The 15,429-nt window shown below is 46.2% G+C and overlaps 1 protein-coding gene across 1 annotated transcript in view; it reads left to right on the top strand.

Moving 5' to 3' along the window:
- Positions 1 to 15,429, top strand: part of HTATSF1 (HIV-1 Tat specific factor 1) — a 77,633-nt gene that overhangs the window by 7,447 nt on the left and 54,757 nt on the right. Inside the window, exon 2 of the mRNA XM_056541348.1 lies at positions 13,656 to 14,005. Within this exon, the coding sequence (XP_056397323.1) occupies positions 13,656 to 14,005 (350 nt within the window). The remainder of the gene's footprint in view (positions 1 to 13,655; positions 14,006 to 15,429) is intronic.

The following is a 15,429-nucleotide window of genomic DNA, read 5'->3' as shown; positions in this document are numbered from 1 at the left end:
ATTACTATTAAAAATGGCTATTTCTGACCTACAGAGAGCCTTAATAGGGGTGTAGAGGAATGTCTGTAACTGGGGAGCAGCACCTTAACCCGTTAAGGACACATGACGTACCGGTACGTCATGTGTCCGCTCCCGATCTATAACACGGGGCCACGGCGTGGCCCCGCGTCACAGTGGGTCGGGCCCGGTGGCTAAGAGCGCACGGCATTGATCGCGGTGCCGCATGCTATTAACCCTTGAATGCCGCGTCTAAAGTGAAAGTGAAAGCATGCCGATTAGCTCAGGGAGCTGTTCGGGATAGCCGCAGCGAAATCGCGGCATCCCGAACAGCTTACAGGACAGCTGGAGGATCCCTTCCTGCCTCCTCGCTGTCCGATCGCCGAATGACTGCTCAGTGCCTGAGATCCAGGCATGAGCAGTCAAGCGCAGAATCATTGATCACTGGTTTCCTATGAGAAACCAGTGATCAATGATAAAGATCAGTGTGTGCAGTGTTATAGGTCCCTATGGGAGCTATAACACTGCAAAAAAAAAGTGCAAAAAAATGAATAAAGATCATTTAACCCCTTCCTTATTAAAAGTTTGAATCACCCCCCTTTTCCCAGAAAAAAACACAGTGTAAATAAAAATAAACATATATAGTATCGCAGAAATGTCCGAATTATAAAAATATATCATTAATTAAACCGCACGGTCAATGGCGTACGCGCAAAAAAATTCCAAAGTCCAAAATAGTGCATTATTGGTCACTTTTTATATCATGAAAAAATGAATCAATGAATCATGAATCATTATCAATAAGTCCTATCAATGCAAATGGAACCGCTATAAACTTCAGATCACGGCGCAAAAATTGAGCCCTCATACCGCCCCATACACGGAAAAAAAAAAAAGTTATAGTGGTCAGAAGATGACAATTTTAAACGTATTAATTTTCCTGCATGTAGTTATGATTTTTTCCAGAAGTACGACAAAATCAAACCTATATAAGTAGGGTATCATTTTAATCGTATGGACCTACAGAATAAACATAAGGTGTCATTTTTACCGAAAAATGCACTACGTAGAAACGGAAGCCCCCAAAATTTACAAAACTGCAATTTTTTTTTTTCAATTTTGTCTCACAATGATTTTTTTTTAACGTTTCGCCGTAGATTTTTGGGCAAAATGACTGATGTCATTACAAAGTAGAATTGGTGGCGCAAAAAATAAGCCATCATATGGATTTTTAGGTGCAAAATTGAAAGAGTTATGATTTTTTTAAAGGCAAGAAGGAAAAAACGAAAATGCAAAAACCGAAAAACCCTCGGTGCTTAAGGGGTTAAACATGTTTTGCACTATCCATAGTTGTGAAGTGTTGGTGTGGCACCATGGTCAATCTACTCTGATGCATCAGGCATTGGTGGGTGGAAATCCTGGCTGATCCATGCCTGATTCATCTTCACAAAGGTCAGTCTCTCCACATTTTTTGTGCATAGACGAGTTCGCCTTTGGCCCCCGCCGCACTAAACACCCGCTCTGCTGGCACACTATTGGCCGGGCAGGACAGCTTTTCCAGGGCAAACTCTGCTAGTTGCAGACACAAATCAAGTTTGGCTGCCCAGAAGTCCAGCGGATCTTCAAGGTGTGTTGGCATGGTCATGTCAAGGTATGCCACCCCCTGCTGGTTCAGGTCCTGCTCCAGGTCTACCTATTGCTGATGAGTTGCTTCAATATGTGGGTGAAGAAAGCTACTCATCAACGACTGTAGACTCAGGCTGCTGCTGATGGAGCTGGTACTGTTCCTGCCACCCCACCCTTCCCCAGCAACCAAGGCAGTGGAAGGTGAGCAGAGGGCCCCGCTTGACAACCAGATTGAACACGTGGGCGCATGGCTCAGGCTTCCTTGTCACAGCGCAGACAAGATGTTCTTCCCGTTGTCAGTCACCATGGTTCCCATTTCAGGTTTTCGTGGAGTAAGCCATGATTCGATTTCTTTATGAATGACTTTTAGCAGTTCCTGCCCTGTGAGACTCCGTTCGCCAAGGCAAATCATGTGAAGAACAGCATGACACTGCTGTGTCCTGTACACATGGTTTGCTGGAGGGGCACTGAGGACATGGTGGAGGCTGAGGACATGGTGGAGGATGAGGAGGCGGAGTCGCACACTGTCACAGGACCAACAGCCTGAGAGCGTGGAAACGGAAGCGGCGTGACCTGTCAAAGCTGCTGTTGTTGTTGTGCAGGAACCACATTCACCCAGTGGGCCGTAAAGGATATGTATTGTCCCTTACCGTAGTTACAACTCCACACGTCAGCACTGCCGTGCACTTTGGTACACAGGCTCTGTTCCACAAAACTGTGCAGGGCTGGTACTGCCATCTTAAAGAAATGACGGCTTGGGACTCTCCACCTCGGCTCGGCACAAGCAATCAGTTCCCTGAAAGGTGCAGAATCCACCACTTGAAAAGGGAGGGACTGCAGCACCAGCAACTTGGACAGGAGCACATTCAGCTTCTGCGCCGTTAGATGACTGGGCACATACTGTTGTCTCTTGGACATGGCTTCGCTGTTGGATTGCTGGCGGAATGACTGACTTGAAGTAGGAGGAGCAGGAGCATCTGGAGCGACAGAAGATGGGTATGACACACAGCTCCCTTCGGCTGAGGTGGTGGAGCCTTGGCTGGCTGAAACAGGGAGCGGTGTGCCACTGGGTGATGCAGCAGGCTGAACCACCACATCGGAGCCACGGTTCTCCCAGGCCGCTTCATGGTGACACTGCAGGGCCGTGGTGCCAACATTGGGATCCTGGCCATGCTTCACCGTCTGCTAACATATCTTGCATTTGGTCATGTTAACCTCCTCCTGATGCTTGATGAATAACTGCCACACTACCGAGTAGCTGATTTTCCCACCAACAGTCCGCACTGATTGACTGCTACTCACGCCAACTCCAGGAACCCCTTTTTCACTACCTCCTGGGAAGGTAGGTTGCTGCGAAGCAAGTGGTCTACCCCGGGCACGTTTGGCTCCAGACTTTCCACTTCTGCCACCAGAAGGCGTAGGGGTGACCTAATAACTATGTATAAATATATCAGGGGACTGATATCTATTTATACCCAGGACTGTATCTATAAAAAGGGGGCATCCTCTACATCTTGAGGAAAGAAGGTTTCTAGACCAGCACAGATGCGGGTTCTTTACTGTAAGAGCAGTGAGACTATGGAACTCTCTTCCAGAGGGGAACTCTGTAAAAGAATTCAAAAGGGGTCTGGATGCATTTTTGGAGAGTAATAACATTGCTGGTTATGTATACTAGATTTATAAGGACAGGAAGTTGATCCAGGGATTTATTCTGACTGCCATATTTGGAGTCAGGAAGGAATTTCTACCTCTAGTATGAGGGTTTTTAGCCTTCCTCTGGATCAATTCAGTAGGGACTCATTAGGGATATAGGCTGAACTTGATGGACTCTGGTCTTTTTCCAACCTTATTAACTATGTTACATACTGACTGCCAACCATGCTACCACCCTGCTGGCTCTGCTGCTGCCTCACTGGCCAGCTGCAACCCTCTTCTCCTGATGATGAAGAAGCCCCTTCTGCCCCCGGCTCCCAAGTGCAATCGGCTTCATCATCGAGTTGTGTCTGCACGTTACTGATGTCCCCCTTAGGTTCCTCAACAGTGTCTGGTTCAGGAGCCTGAATGCTCGCAACACCACCTCCCATGCCACTCTCCTCATCACTACTTGCCTGACTAATGGAGGAAGTGGTGCATGTCTCCTCCACTTCTTGGCTGGGCAGTAGCTACTGACTGTCCTCTAGATTGTCCTCGCTAAATAGTGGAGCTGAACCCACAGCATAAGATACTTCTGTGTGGGGGGGAACAGCATAGGACAGAGGCAATGGGAGGACAGGGACTGCTCCCGGGCCATGCCAACTGAGGTTTGTGTCTGAGGAACCCACTGACTGTTGACTGGGGGTGTCAGATTTCACTTGTGATTAAGTGGATAACCGTGTTAACACGACCGCTAGCTGATACCAGGAGCTCAGGCCTCTCGCTGTGACTCCTGCTGCTACTCATCCCTAGTCTGCTGCGACCTCTGCCTGATGAATTTAGGTCTCTGCCACTCCTCTGTGAACGTCCTGGCACTTCTCTGCCTGACATACTTAGTGCGTATATGAGGGGAGTACAATACGCTCCACTACGCTTAAAAAAGTATTTGTGTACAACACCAGCAGGTGTGTACTTTTGCTTGGCCTTTCACATTATCTAGGCCCTTGAGACTTTAAAAGGAACAAAATAGTACACCACTTAGATGTACATACGTGGTATGCACTTATGAGGGAAGGACAATGTGCTACAGTACGCTTAAAAAAGTATTTGTGTACAACACCAGCAGTACACACCAGTGCTGCAGCACACAGTCGAAGTGTACTACACCCTAAATTGCACTTTCTCTCTCACTAACTTCCCTATCAGTGCTTCAAGGCAGGATTTGTGCTTGTGCTGAATTGCTGCTGTTCTGTGAAACACAATGCTCTCTGTCCCTCCCTGTAATAGAACTGTTGAGCTCTGCTCTCCGGCCGCAAGCAACCACCATGAGCGCAGAGTCTCTGTATCCCCATCTGCCGGCGGGTCTGGGATTCTCATTGCGGCACGTGCCCGCATGCAAATCCCGGCACGTCACTTACCATGTTCCACTGCCGCCTCCTCTCCTATGTCTCAGCTCCACGCGCGTCCCCATCTCCTAGGGTGCATGTGTGCCGGAGCGCTGAAATTTAAAGGGCCAGTATGCCCATAATTACTGTTTGCACCTGACACTACCTTATAAAGTCCCTGCACCTTCCACACTTCACTGCCGGATCTTCACTGCCCCTAGCCTGAGATTAAGTGACCCTTATAGCCTGTTAGCCATTCCCGTGTATCCAGACCTTCCGCTACGTTATTAGACTCTGCACCTTTGCCGCCTGCCTTGACTTTCTGCTACATTTGACTACGCTACTGCCTTGTCCTTCGATACCTCGCCTTGCCCAGCTACCTGTATGGTCGAGCCGTGTTGGGGGTAGCGACCTGGATGTCGCCTGCCGCAGTAAGCCCATCCTGCCTTGAGGCGGGCTCTGGTGAAGACCAACGGCACCTTAGACTCCGCTACACCTTAGACTCCGTTACGAATCGAATCTAACCCCCCTCCTCTATTTTCTACATACTAAGTATTATTAAGGATAGTCATCTACATATTTATCCTCCTTTCACTACATCAAGGGACAAAATTCATTTGTACTTTATTACATCTCTACGGAAACACTCCAGAGTGCATATTTTTGAGTGCCACTTTTTTGTATCATGGTTTTTGGGTGACACTGTTGATTTTGGGGGTGTATATTACCTTTGTTTTTTGATATTATATGATTGGATATTTTAGCCTTACTCAGTAAAAGTTACGTTTTATATTGCCCTTTTTATCAGAGGTATTTTTTCTTTGGTGATACTATAAAATGATCACTAGAAAGATTCTCTGTGCTGTCCCTTCATATATTTCTACATTGTGATCAAATCACCCCTAAGACGTCTTTTCTTCACATTAAATAACCCCAAACTTGATAACCTGTCTTGGTCCTCTAATTCCTCCAAACATTTATCTTTGTTGCCCTCTTCTGCCCCCTCTCCAGTTCAGTAAATGAGTTGGGTCGGGTGGCTGTCCAGGGAGCGAAGAGCTTTTAGTTTACATTAATGACACTAACACTTTCATTTTCCAAAATGTAATCATTTGATAAAGTAAAAAGTAATTTTTTTTGCAAATTTATAAAAAAAAAAGGAACATCTAACATTTCGTATTCAGAACCTTTGCTATGACACCTGGGGTCTGGGGTCACCTATTTCTCTTGATTATCTTTGAGATGTTTATTGCCCCTTGACTGGAGTCACCGCTGGTAAATTCAGTTGATTGGACAAGATGTGGAAAGACACAGCCCTGTCTATATAAGGCTTTACAGCAGAGCAAAAACCAAGCCATGGGGGCTAAAGAACTGCCTGTAGAGTTCAAAGACAGGATTGTGTTGAGGCACAAATCTGAAAAGGGTACAAAACACTACTGATGCACTGAAAGCACAGAAACCTTCATACGTTTAAAATGGAATAAGGTTTGAACAACCAGAATTCTTCCTAGAGCTGGCCACTCAACCAAACAATTTGGGGAAACGGGTCCTTGGTAAAAGAGGTGACCAAGAACACAATGGTCACTCTGGCTGAGCTCCAAATATCCTGTGTAAAGATGGTAGAAACTTCCAGAAGGTCACAAATGCAGCAACACGGCATTCCACAATCTAGGTTTTTTTTGGCAGAGTGGTCAGAAAGCAGCCCCTCCTCAGTAATAGACACATGAAAACTGTCTGCAGTTTTCCCAAAAGCACCTAAAAGACTCTCAGACTGTGGAAAACAAGATGTTATGATCTTATGAAATTAAGATTAAACTTCTTGGACTCCATTCTAAGCATCATGTCAGGAGGAAACCAGGCACCTTCCCAATACCATCCCTACAGTGAAGCATGGTGATGGCAGCATCATGCTGTGGGGCGTTTTAAAGAGGATGGCACAGAGAGACTGGTCAGGGTTGATGGACAGCTGAATGAAGCAAAGTACCGAGATATTTGAATGAAAACCTGATACATAATGCTCTGAACCTTAGACTGGGCCTAAGGCTCACTTTCTAACAAGACAATGACGCTAAGCACATAGCCAAGACAACAAAGTAGCGGCTTAGGGAGAACTCTTTGAATGTCCTTGAATGGCCCAGACAGAGCCCAATAGAACATCTCTCAGACTGAGACTGAAAATGGCTTCCACTGACAGTCCCCATCCAACCTGACAGAGCTTGAGAGGATCTGCAGAGAAGAATGACAGGAAATTCACTAATCTAGGTGTATCATAACCAAGAAGACTAAAGGCTATAATTATTCCCAAAGATGCTCAGTACTGTACAGGGTATGAATACTTATGTCAGTGCAATATTTTAGTTTTTCCTTTTTAATAAATTAGCAAAGATTTCTAACCTTTGCATTCTCATTATTGGGTGTTGAATGCAGAATGATGGGGATACAGCTCGTATATTAGAACAGAAGCTGCCGGTCAGTTTTTTCTATGGAGGCTGAAGAACAAGTCATAGATGACGTTCTGGTGGAGAAACGCTCCGCACACACAAGTAGTTATGGTGGGTGCTCGAGTAGACTAATTCTTCAGCCCCAAAGGCAGTGTCTTTGTAAATCCATGGCACCCCACACGTATGAATTCATGCAAAAGTGAAATGTGTATAATAGGTAATGTGTTTACATTCCAATACTTTATGATATCCAGACAGCAGGAACGATAATATAGCCATGAGGTGCAGGGAGCGACATTTTGGTCATGTTGCAACCTTTATCAAGCACAATCCCAAAAAAAAAGAAGAGGGGTACATAATGATACACAGAGGGGGACAGACACATGTCAAAAGTTTTAATCGGTTGGCATCTAAGGATCAACCAAGTATAAGGCCACATCTGCTGGGGGTTGTAGTTCCATGCTGGGATTGTTGCTCACAGTGGGGTACAAGGGCAGGTGCTTCTTCTATCTTTCTCTCCTACACTAATCTAGAAATCTGTTGGCTGTGGGTAGCACTCTTATAGCCTGCGCTATATATAACTTGGTAAGTAGAACAAATCCTCAGTGTCTCTGGGGGAGATGTATCAATGTTGATGTTGGTAGACGTTTTTTGTAGATCATTTTGGTTGGTCTAAATTTGGAGCAATTTCTCCAAATTTATCAAACTTGTGCAAGCCCCATGATAAATTTCGTGCAATGGTCTAAATCTCCACAAAGTTCTATTTGTAGACCTGTTCTACACCTCACAGGAATAGTGGTGTATCCTGGACGCTCGGCTTTTGTTCTATTGTTTTTCAGGATTCCACTGAGGTTTTTTTTTTGTCCACCAGCAAAAACGCCTGAAAAACGGTCCCAGCTTTTTCTTGGGGGAGATTTATCAAAAACTGTACAGAGGAAGAGTAGTGCAGTTGCCCATGGCAACCAATCAGATTGCTTCTTTACAAAAATGTAAGGAGCAATCTGATAGGTTGCTATGGGCAACTGCACCGCTCTTCCTCTACATAGGTTTTGATTAATCTCCCCCCCTTGTGTTTTTTCTTGCATTTTTGCTGGTGTGCGGAAACAAACATTTTTGTACCCTGTGTGCATTTTTTTCACTGCAGGTACTACTCCATGGATCGGATGCAGAGCGCCCGCCCTACGGAGTGTAAGGAGGTGAGGAGTGATGTATAGCATATACATATACAGGGTGCAGAGCATCACTACTTACCTCCGCCCGCTGTATAGTATACAGGGGGCATGGTGTATCCATGTATACTATACAGGAGCCCAGCAAGGAAAGAGTTAACCCACACTGCAGCTCTGAGTTAAATCTTTGTGCGCTCTCCTGTATATACAGCCATCTATAGATGACTGTATATACAGGATACAGTAGGCAGACAAGAACAATTGGAGGCTCCCTGTTACACACTGCAGTATGGGCGCACTCCCCAGGTGAGATCGCAAATGATGTCCTAACCTTTTTTTTCTCTCATTTCAGATACGTGAATGGGGAGGACTACGTCAGATTCAGTGTATTGCGATGATGACCAGCTTTTTTTTTAATGTCAATAAAAGGTTTAATGAGGGCTGTGAGGGGAGTGTTTTTTTTTTTTTAAATACATTTTTTTTTTCAATGCCGGGCTTAGCGTTAGCCACAAAAACAGCTAGCGCTAACCCCCAATTATTACCCCGTTACCCACCGCCACAGGGTTGCCAGTACCAACAGGCCTGGAGTGTCAAAAATAGCGCTCCTGGCTGGGGTTATTTAGGTTGGGGAGAGCCAGTAACAATGGTCCTCGCCCACCCTGGTAACGTCAGGCTGTTGCTGATTGGTTGGTGTCTGACTGACACTGAAAATATGGGGAACCACACACTTTTTTTTATTACAAAAAAAAACAACACATAGGCTTCCCCATATTTTCAGTGTCAATCAGACACCAACCAATCAGCAACAGCCTGACATTACCAGGATGGGCGAGGACCATTGTTACTGGCCCTCCCCAGCCTAAATAACCCCAGCCTGTTACCGCCCAGGCCAAGGAGCGCTATTTTTGATGCTCTGGGCCTGTTGGTAACGGCTCTTCCCGGCACCCCTGTGGCGGTGAGTACCAGGGTAATAATTGGGGGTTAGCGCTAGCTGTTTTCGGGGCTAACGCTAAGCCCAGCTTAGTAATAGATTCCGTCTACAAGACGGCTTCCACTACTAAGCCTGAAATTTCAATTAAAAAAAAAACACAACACATGAAATAAAAAATGGATTTAAAAACACACTCCCCCCAGCCCTCGTTAACCCTTTTATTGACATAAAAAAAATGCTAGTCATCGTCACACTCCACCGAATCTCAGGTAGTCCTCTGCATTCACTTATCTGAAATGACAAGAAAATAAAAACACGAAAAATGGGTCAGTACATTTTTGGCGCTTTCCCCTGGGTAGAGCGCACATAATGCAGTGTGTTCCTAAAGAGGGAGCCTCCAATTGTTGCTAAACTACAACTCCCATCATGGGGGCTGTAGGTAAACAACAGCTGGAGTCTCCCTGTTTGGGAACACACTGCCAAAAAGGCTCTGTTCCCATTATGCAAAACGCATAATGAGAACAGAGCCATACTTACCACCCTGGCTTCAGCCCTGGACTGTGAAGCTCCGCCCCCTAATGATGTCATCACTAGGGGGCAGGGGCGGAGAAGTTGCAAGGGGTCTCAAGAGTGAGACCCCTGAGATCCGTCAGTCTGCCCTTGGACTACTTCTCCCATCATGGGAAATTTTGTGTCCCATGATGGGAGTAGTTGTAGTACCACAGTGCTGAGGGATGGCTCTTACACATCCCCCAGCTGTGAAACTGTATTGTGACTGTTAGGACTACTACTCCCATCATGGACAGACTCTGTCCATGATGGGAGTTGTAGTCCTCGGGCTGAAGGACAGATCGCAGCAGGTCATTCTTCAGAGACCCGCTGCGATCTGCATTTATTAACATAAAAAGCCGGCGGCAACACTGCACTCCCCGCCGCCTCCTGTATACAGATGTCGCGATTCATAATCCCCGCCGCCGGGAGAGGGGAGCTCTGATTGGTGGAAAGCTATTCACCACTATACACCAATCAGAGCTCCTGTCTTCTGGTGGGGATTATGAATTGTGACAGGTCTATACAGGGGAGCGAGTGGAGCCGCTTCTACAGTATATAATTGTTATGTGTACTGTACCCCCCAGACTAATAGTGACCCCCTGTAAAGTGAGCGCTGGGACCGCTGTGTGATTGACAGGTCCCCAGCGCTAGTGTCCGGCCCCACTGACCTTTATATGTTATAAATCTTTATGATACACACTGCCCGTCCTCCTCTTCATTCTTCTGATACCGGAGACGAGCGGCTTCTGTATCATAGTCTATAGATGGGGCGCTCTGACTATAGTGAAAGCAGAAGCCGCTCGTCTCCGGTATCAGAAGAATGAAGAGGAGGACGGGCAGTGTGTATCATAAAGATTTATAACATATAAAGGTCAGTGGGGCCGGACACTTGCGCTGGGGACCTGTCAATCACACAGCGGTCCCAGCGCTCACTATAGAAGGGGTCAGTATTAGTCTGGGGGGGGGGGGGGGTACAGTACACATAACAATTATATACTGTAGAAGCGGCTCCACTCGCTCCCCTGTATAGACCTGTCACAATTCATAATCCCCGCCAGAAGACAGGAGCTCTGATTGGTGGAAAGCTATTCACCACTATACACCAATCAGAGCTCCCCTCTCCCGGAGGCGGGGATTATGAATCGTGACATCTGCATACGGGAGCCAGGGGCAGCGCAGTGGAGCCGCATATACTGCCGGCTTTTTAAGTTAATAAATGCAGATCGCAGCGGGTCTCTGAAGAATGACCTGCTGCGATCTGTCCTTCAGCCCCAGGACTACAACTCCCATCATGGACAGAGTCTGTCCATGATGGGAGTAGTAGTCCTAACAGTCACAATAGAGTCCCGCAGACAGGGGATGTGCGTCTCTCAGCGCTGTGGTACTACAACTACTCCCATTATGGGACAGATTCTGTCCCATGATGGGAGTAGTTGTAGTTCGGCAGTGCTGAGAGACGGCTCCTGCATCCCCCACCTGCATCTTCCACCGTCTGCCATTTTCTATGAGTCCTTGCTAGCACTCTTAGGTTTAGACTACTTTACTTGCAAAAAAGCGCAATTGCGCAAAAAAAAACATCTACTTTTTTTTTGCGCAATTGATAAATACCAGTCCACTGGATTAGGTGGTGTACTGTAGACCAAACTGGTGACAACTTTAGAAAACTGTCCACCAAGAAAAATGCAGCTCTATGCAAAAAAAGCGCAATTGCGCAAAATTTGTAGACGTGAAAAATGGTCTAAATGCAATGATACATGTCCCCCTCTGTGCCTACTAGTTTTGGCTTTCTGGTTTCTCTGCACACTCCTCTGCATACCTCCTAGCCGTCACGGGTCCTGCAGGACAGCCCCATATTTGGGTCAATATCCCTGGAAGTTTCCCACAATATTAAGCTGTTCCCAACCTGTGATACATACTTTAACAGGGGCCTGTAATTCCACCGTTTGTCCAGCAGGAGGTTTAAACTGTATATAATGCAGTACATTTGAAAGATACTGGCCCTGCCTCCTGCTGGGCACTGAGCTTTACTACATCTTCCTGTGGTCACACACTGGCCGACTGTAGGATGAGAGTCTGGAGCAGAGGAGGCTCAGAGATGTCACTTCTGTCCGCGCTCTATGTCTAGGACCAGATCTTTGCACACAGAGCTGACACTTTCTAGGAGTGCATTATATGAGTAAGTGTTCAGGCGCAATGCTCTACAGACCAACAGAGGTTAGTGGCTTAATCTCCGGAGTTTGCTTATAGAAAGATTCCTGTTTAAAGGGGTACTCCGGCGCTTAGACATCTTATCCCCTATCCTTTGGATAGGGGATAAGATGTCTAAGCGCCGGAGTACCCCTTTAAGTCTAAGTTGGTTTCTTATTCAGCCAGCTTCTTATTTGCTGTAGTTCCTTTTTCTATTCGCATATAACCCTTTGGAATTATTACTTATTGAAATTAGGAAAACACAATGGGGGAGATTTATCAAAACCTGTCCAGAGGAAAAATAGCTGAGTTGCCCATAGCAACCAATCAGATCGCTTCTTTAATTTTTGCAAAGGCCTCGGAAAAATTTAAGAAGCGATCTGATTGGTTGCTATGGGCAACTCAGCAACTTTTCTTCTAGACAGGTTTTGATAAATCTCCCCCAATGTTCAGTAGTGTTGAGTACGAATATTCAAAATGCTAATTTTTACCGCGAATATCGGCACTTTGTGATTATCTACAATATAGTGATATATATTGGTAATGATGAATATTCGTGTTTTTTTATGCAAATTTATGCTAATATTTATACGAATATTGGCACTTCCAGACTGGACACCGATCCCTCCCTTCTTTTAGGTGATATAATTGCGCATGCGCACTATGCGAATTTCATTCCGAATATTGGCATGGGAAAAAAAAAAACAGAATGAACATAGCGAATATCGCGAACATAGGACAAATATTCGTCCATATATTCGCAAAATATCACAAATACGAATATGGCCCCTGCCGCTCATCACTAATGTTCATACCCAGAACAGCTTTGAGCCAGGTTGGACGCAATGGAGTTTGATGTGGGCATTCGTCACTTCGTGTTGGCAGTGTTAGACCAGTGGTCCAAAGGCATTTAACCCTTTAAAAAGACCAGTCACTTAATTGAACTATGAAAAAAATGGCCATCTGCCCACTTTGATGCCAATTTTAATACCCAGAACAGCTTTGGGCCAGGCTGGACGCAATGGAATTTGATCACTCATTATGTACAGATAATCAGCACTCCATCACTCATAATATACAGACAATCAGTACTACATCACTCATAATGTACAGATAATCAGCACTCCATCACTCATAATATACAATCAGTACTCCATCACTCATAATATACAGACAATCAGTACTCCATCACTCATAATGTACAGATAATCAGCACTCCATCACTCATAATATACAATCAGTACTCCATCACTCATAATGTACAAATAATCAGCATGTCACTCATAATGTACATATCATCAGCACTCTATCATTACTAATGGACAGATCATCCATTCCTCCATCATTCAGAATGTACAGATTATCCGTAGCCCCATCATTCGTAATGTACAGATCAGCACTTCATCACCCATATTGTACATATTATCATCACTCCATCATTCATAACGAGCAGATCGTGCCCTCATCACTAATAATGTACAGGTCATCAGCACTCCCATCACTCATAATTTAAAGATCATCAGCACGCTCCATCACTGATAATGTAAAGATCAACATTCCAGCACTCATAATGTATAGATCATCAGTACTCCTCACTTTCTCCCCCACTCCCCTCTTGTTACCGCTGAAGAGCAGGAGAAATAGTCTCTCACACTCGTGCACTCTCCTCCCCACCTACTAGCAGGCCTGACGGAAAACCACTCCCCCTTATACTGTTCGATCACGTGACGTTTTTTTGCGGCGCCTGCGCACGAGGGATCCGAAGACTGCGCTTGCCTGTCACCGACGGATGCGCCCGAGCTGACCTGTGCCGCGCATGCGTACAGAGAACCTGGAAAGCACTGGGGCTTCCTCTTACGTTCTTGGTGTTTAGGATTAGGCGCACTATTTGTATACAGCTCCGTTAACCCCTTGGGGGGACTAGACGAGGACATGGACAGTAACGAAGCGTTTTATGAGCAGCTGCGGCTCCAGCAACTGTACGAAAGTCGTAAGACTGAGGACGGACAGGACCCGTTCATCTACAAGGACCCCAGTGATGGCACCGAGTATGAATGGGACCTGGAGAAGAAAGCTTGGTTCCCTAAGGTAAGTGCCCCCTGTGGGCAGGAGGTGACTGAGAGAGGTGCAGCCCTCCTCCATAGTGTGGCAGTGTAGGGGGTAGTGGTTTTGGCCCCTCTTGGAATGGTGTAAATGTGCTAGAAAAATAGTGCAGGTGGTGGACTCCATGGGGGAGATTTATCAAAACCTGTGGAGAGGCAGAGTTGCCCATAGTAACCAATCAGATCGCTTCTTTCATATTTCACAGGTCTTAAGAATGAAAGAAGTGATCTGATTGGTTGCTATGGGCAACTTTGCCTCTCCACAGGTTTTGATAAATCTCCCGCCATGTTTCTGTCATGTGTCAGAATATTTGCAGGTGGTCACAGAAATGTCCCGAATCTACCTGTAAAGGGGGCGAGGAGTTCCTAATCTCCGCCCACAATTGGGCTATGCTGTGCTGTATCAGAGTGGATAGGGGATAAGATGCCTGATCGCAGGAGTCCCGCCGCTGGGGACCCCCGGGATCATGCACGCGGCACCTCGTTTGTAATCAGTCCCCGGAGCGTGTTCGCTCAGGGTCTGATTACGGGCGACCACAGGGCTGGCGGCGTGTGATGTTACGCCTCCGCCCCCCCGTGTGACGTCACGCTTCGCCCCTCAATGCAAGCGTATGAGAGGGGGCATGACAGCTATCACGCCCGCTCCCATAGGCTTGCATTGAGGGGCGGAGAGTGACGTCACACGCCGCCGGCCCCGTGGTCGCCCGTAATCGAACCCGGAGCGAACACGCTCCGGGGACTGATTACAAACGGGGTACCGCGTGCATGATCCCGGGGGTCCCCAGCAGCGGGACTCCTGCGATCAGGCATCTTATCCCCTATCCTTTGCATAGGGGATAAGATGTGTAAGCACTGGAGAACCCCTTTAAACATTGGTATGGGGTGTGGCTTAAAGGGGGATTCCAGAATGTTTAAATAATGGTGTACATACCAGAAGCAGCATAAAATACAAAAAACTTGCCCCCTTAATCCACCACTTCTGTCCCCATGGCCTGCTGTAATAACTTCACATGCATCGTTCCCTTAAAGGGGTACTCCGGTGGAAAACTTTTTTTTTTTTTTAAATCAACTGGTGCCAGAAAGTTAAACAGATTTGTAAATTACTTCTATTAAAAAATCTTAATCCTTCCAGTACTTAATGGCTGCTGAATACTACAGAGGAAATTCTTTTCTTTTTAAAACACAGAGCTCTCTGCTGAATTACCAGCACAGAGCTCTCTGCTGACATCATGACCACAGTGCTCTCTGCTGACATCTCTGTCCATTTTAAGAACTGTCCAGAGTAGGAGAAAATCCCCATAGCAAACATATGCTGCTCTGGACAGTTCCTAAAATGGACAAAGATGTCAGTAGAGAGCACTGTGGTCATGATGTCAGCAGAGAGCACTGTGTTCCAAAAAGAAAACAATT

This window comes from Hyla sarda, chromosome 9 (genome assembly GCF_029499605.1).
Source record: "Hyla sarda isolate aHylSar1 chromosome 9, aHylSar1.hap1, whole genome shotgun sequence".
Taxonomy (NCBI): domain Eukaryota; kingdom Metazoa; phylum Chordata; class Amphibia; order Anura; family Hylidae; genus Hyla; species Hyla sarda.
This window is presented reverse-complemented; position numbering and strand designations above follow the sequence as displayed.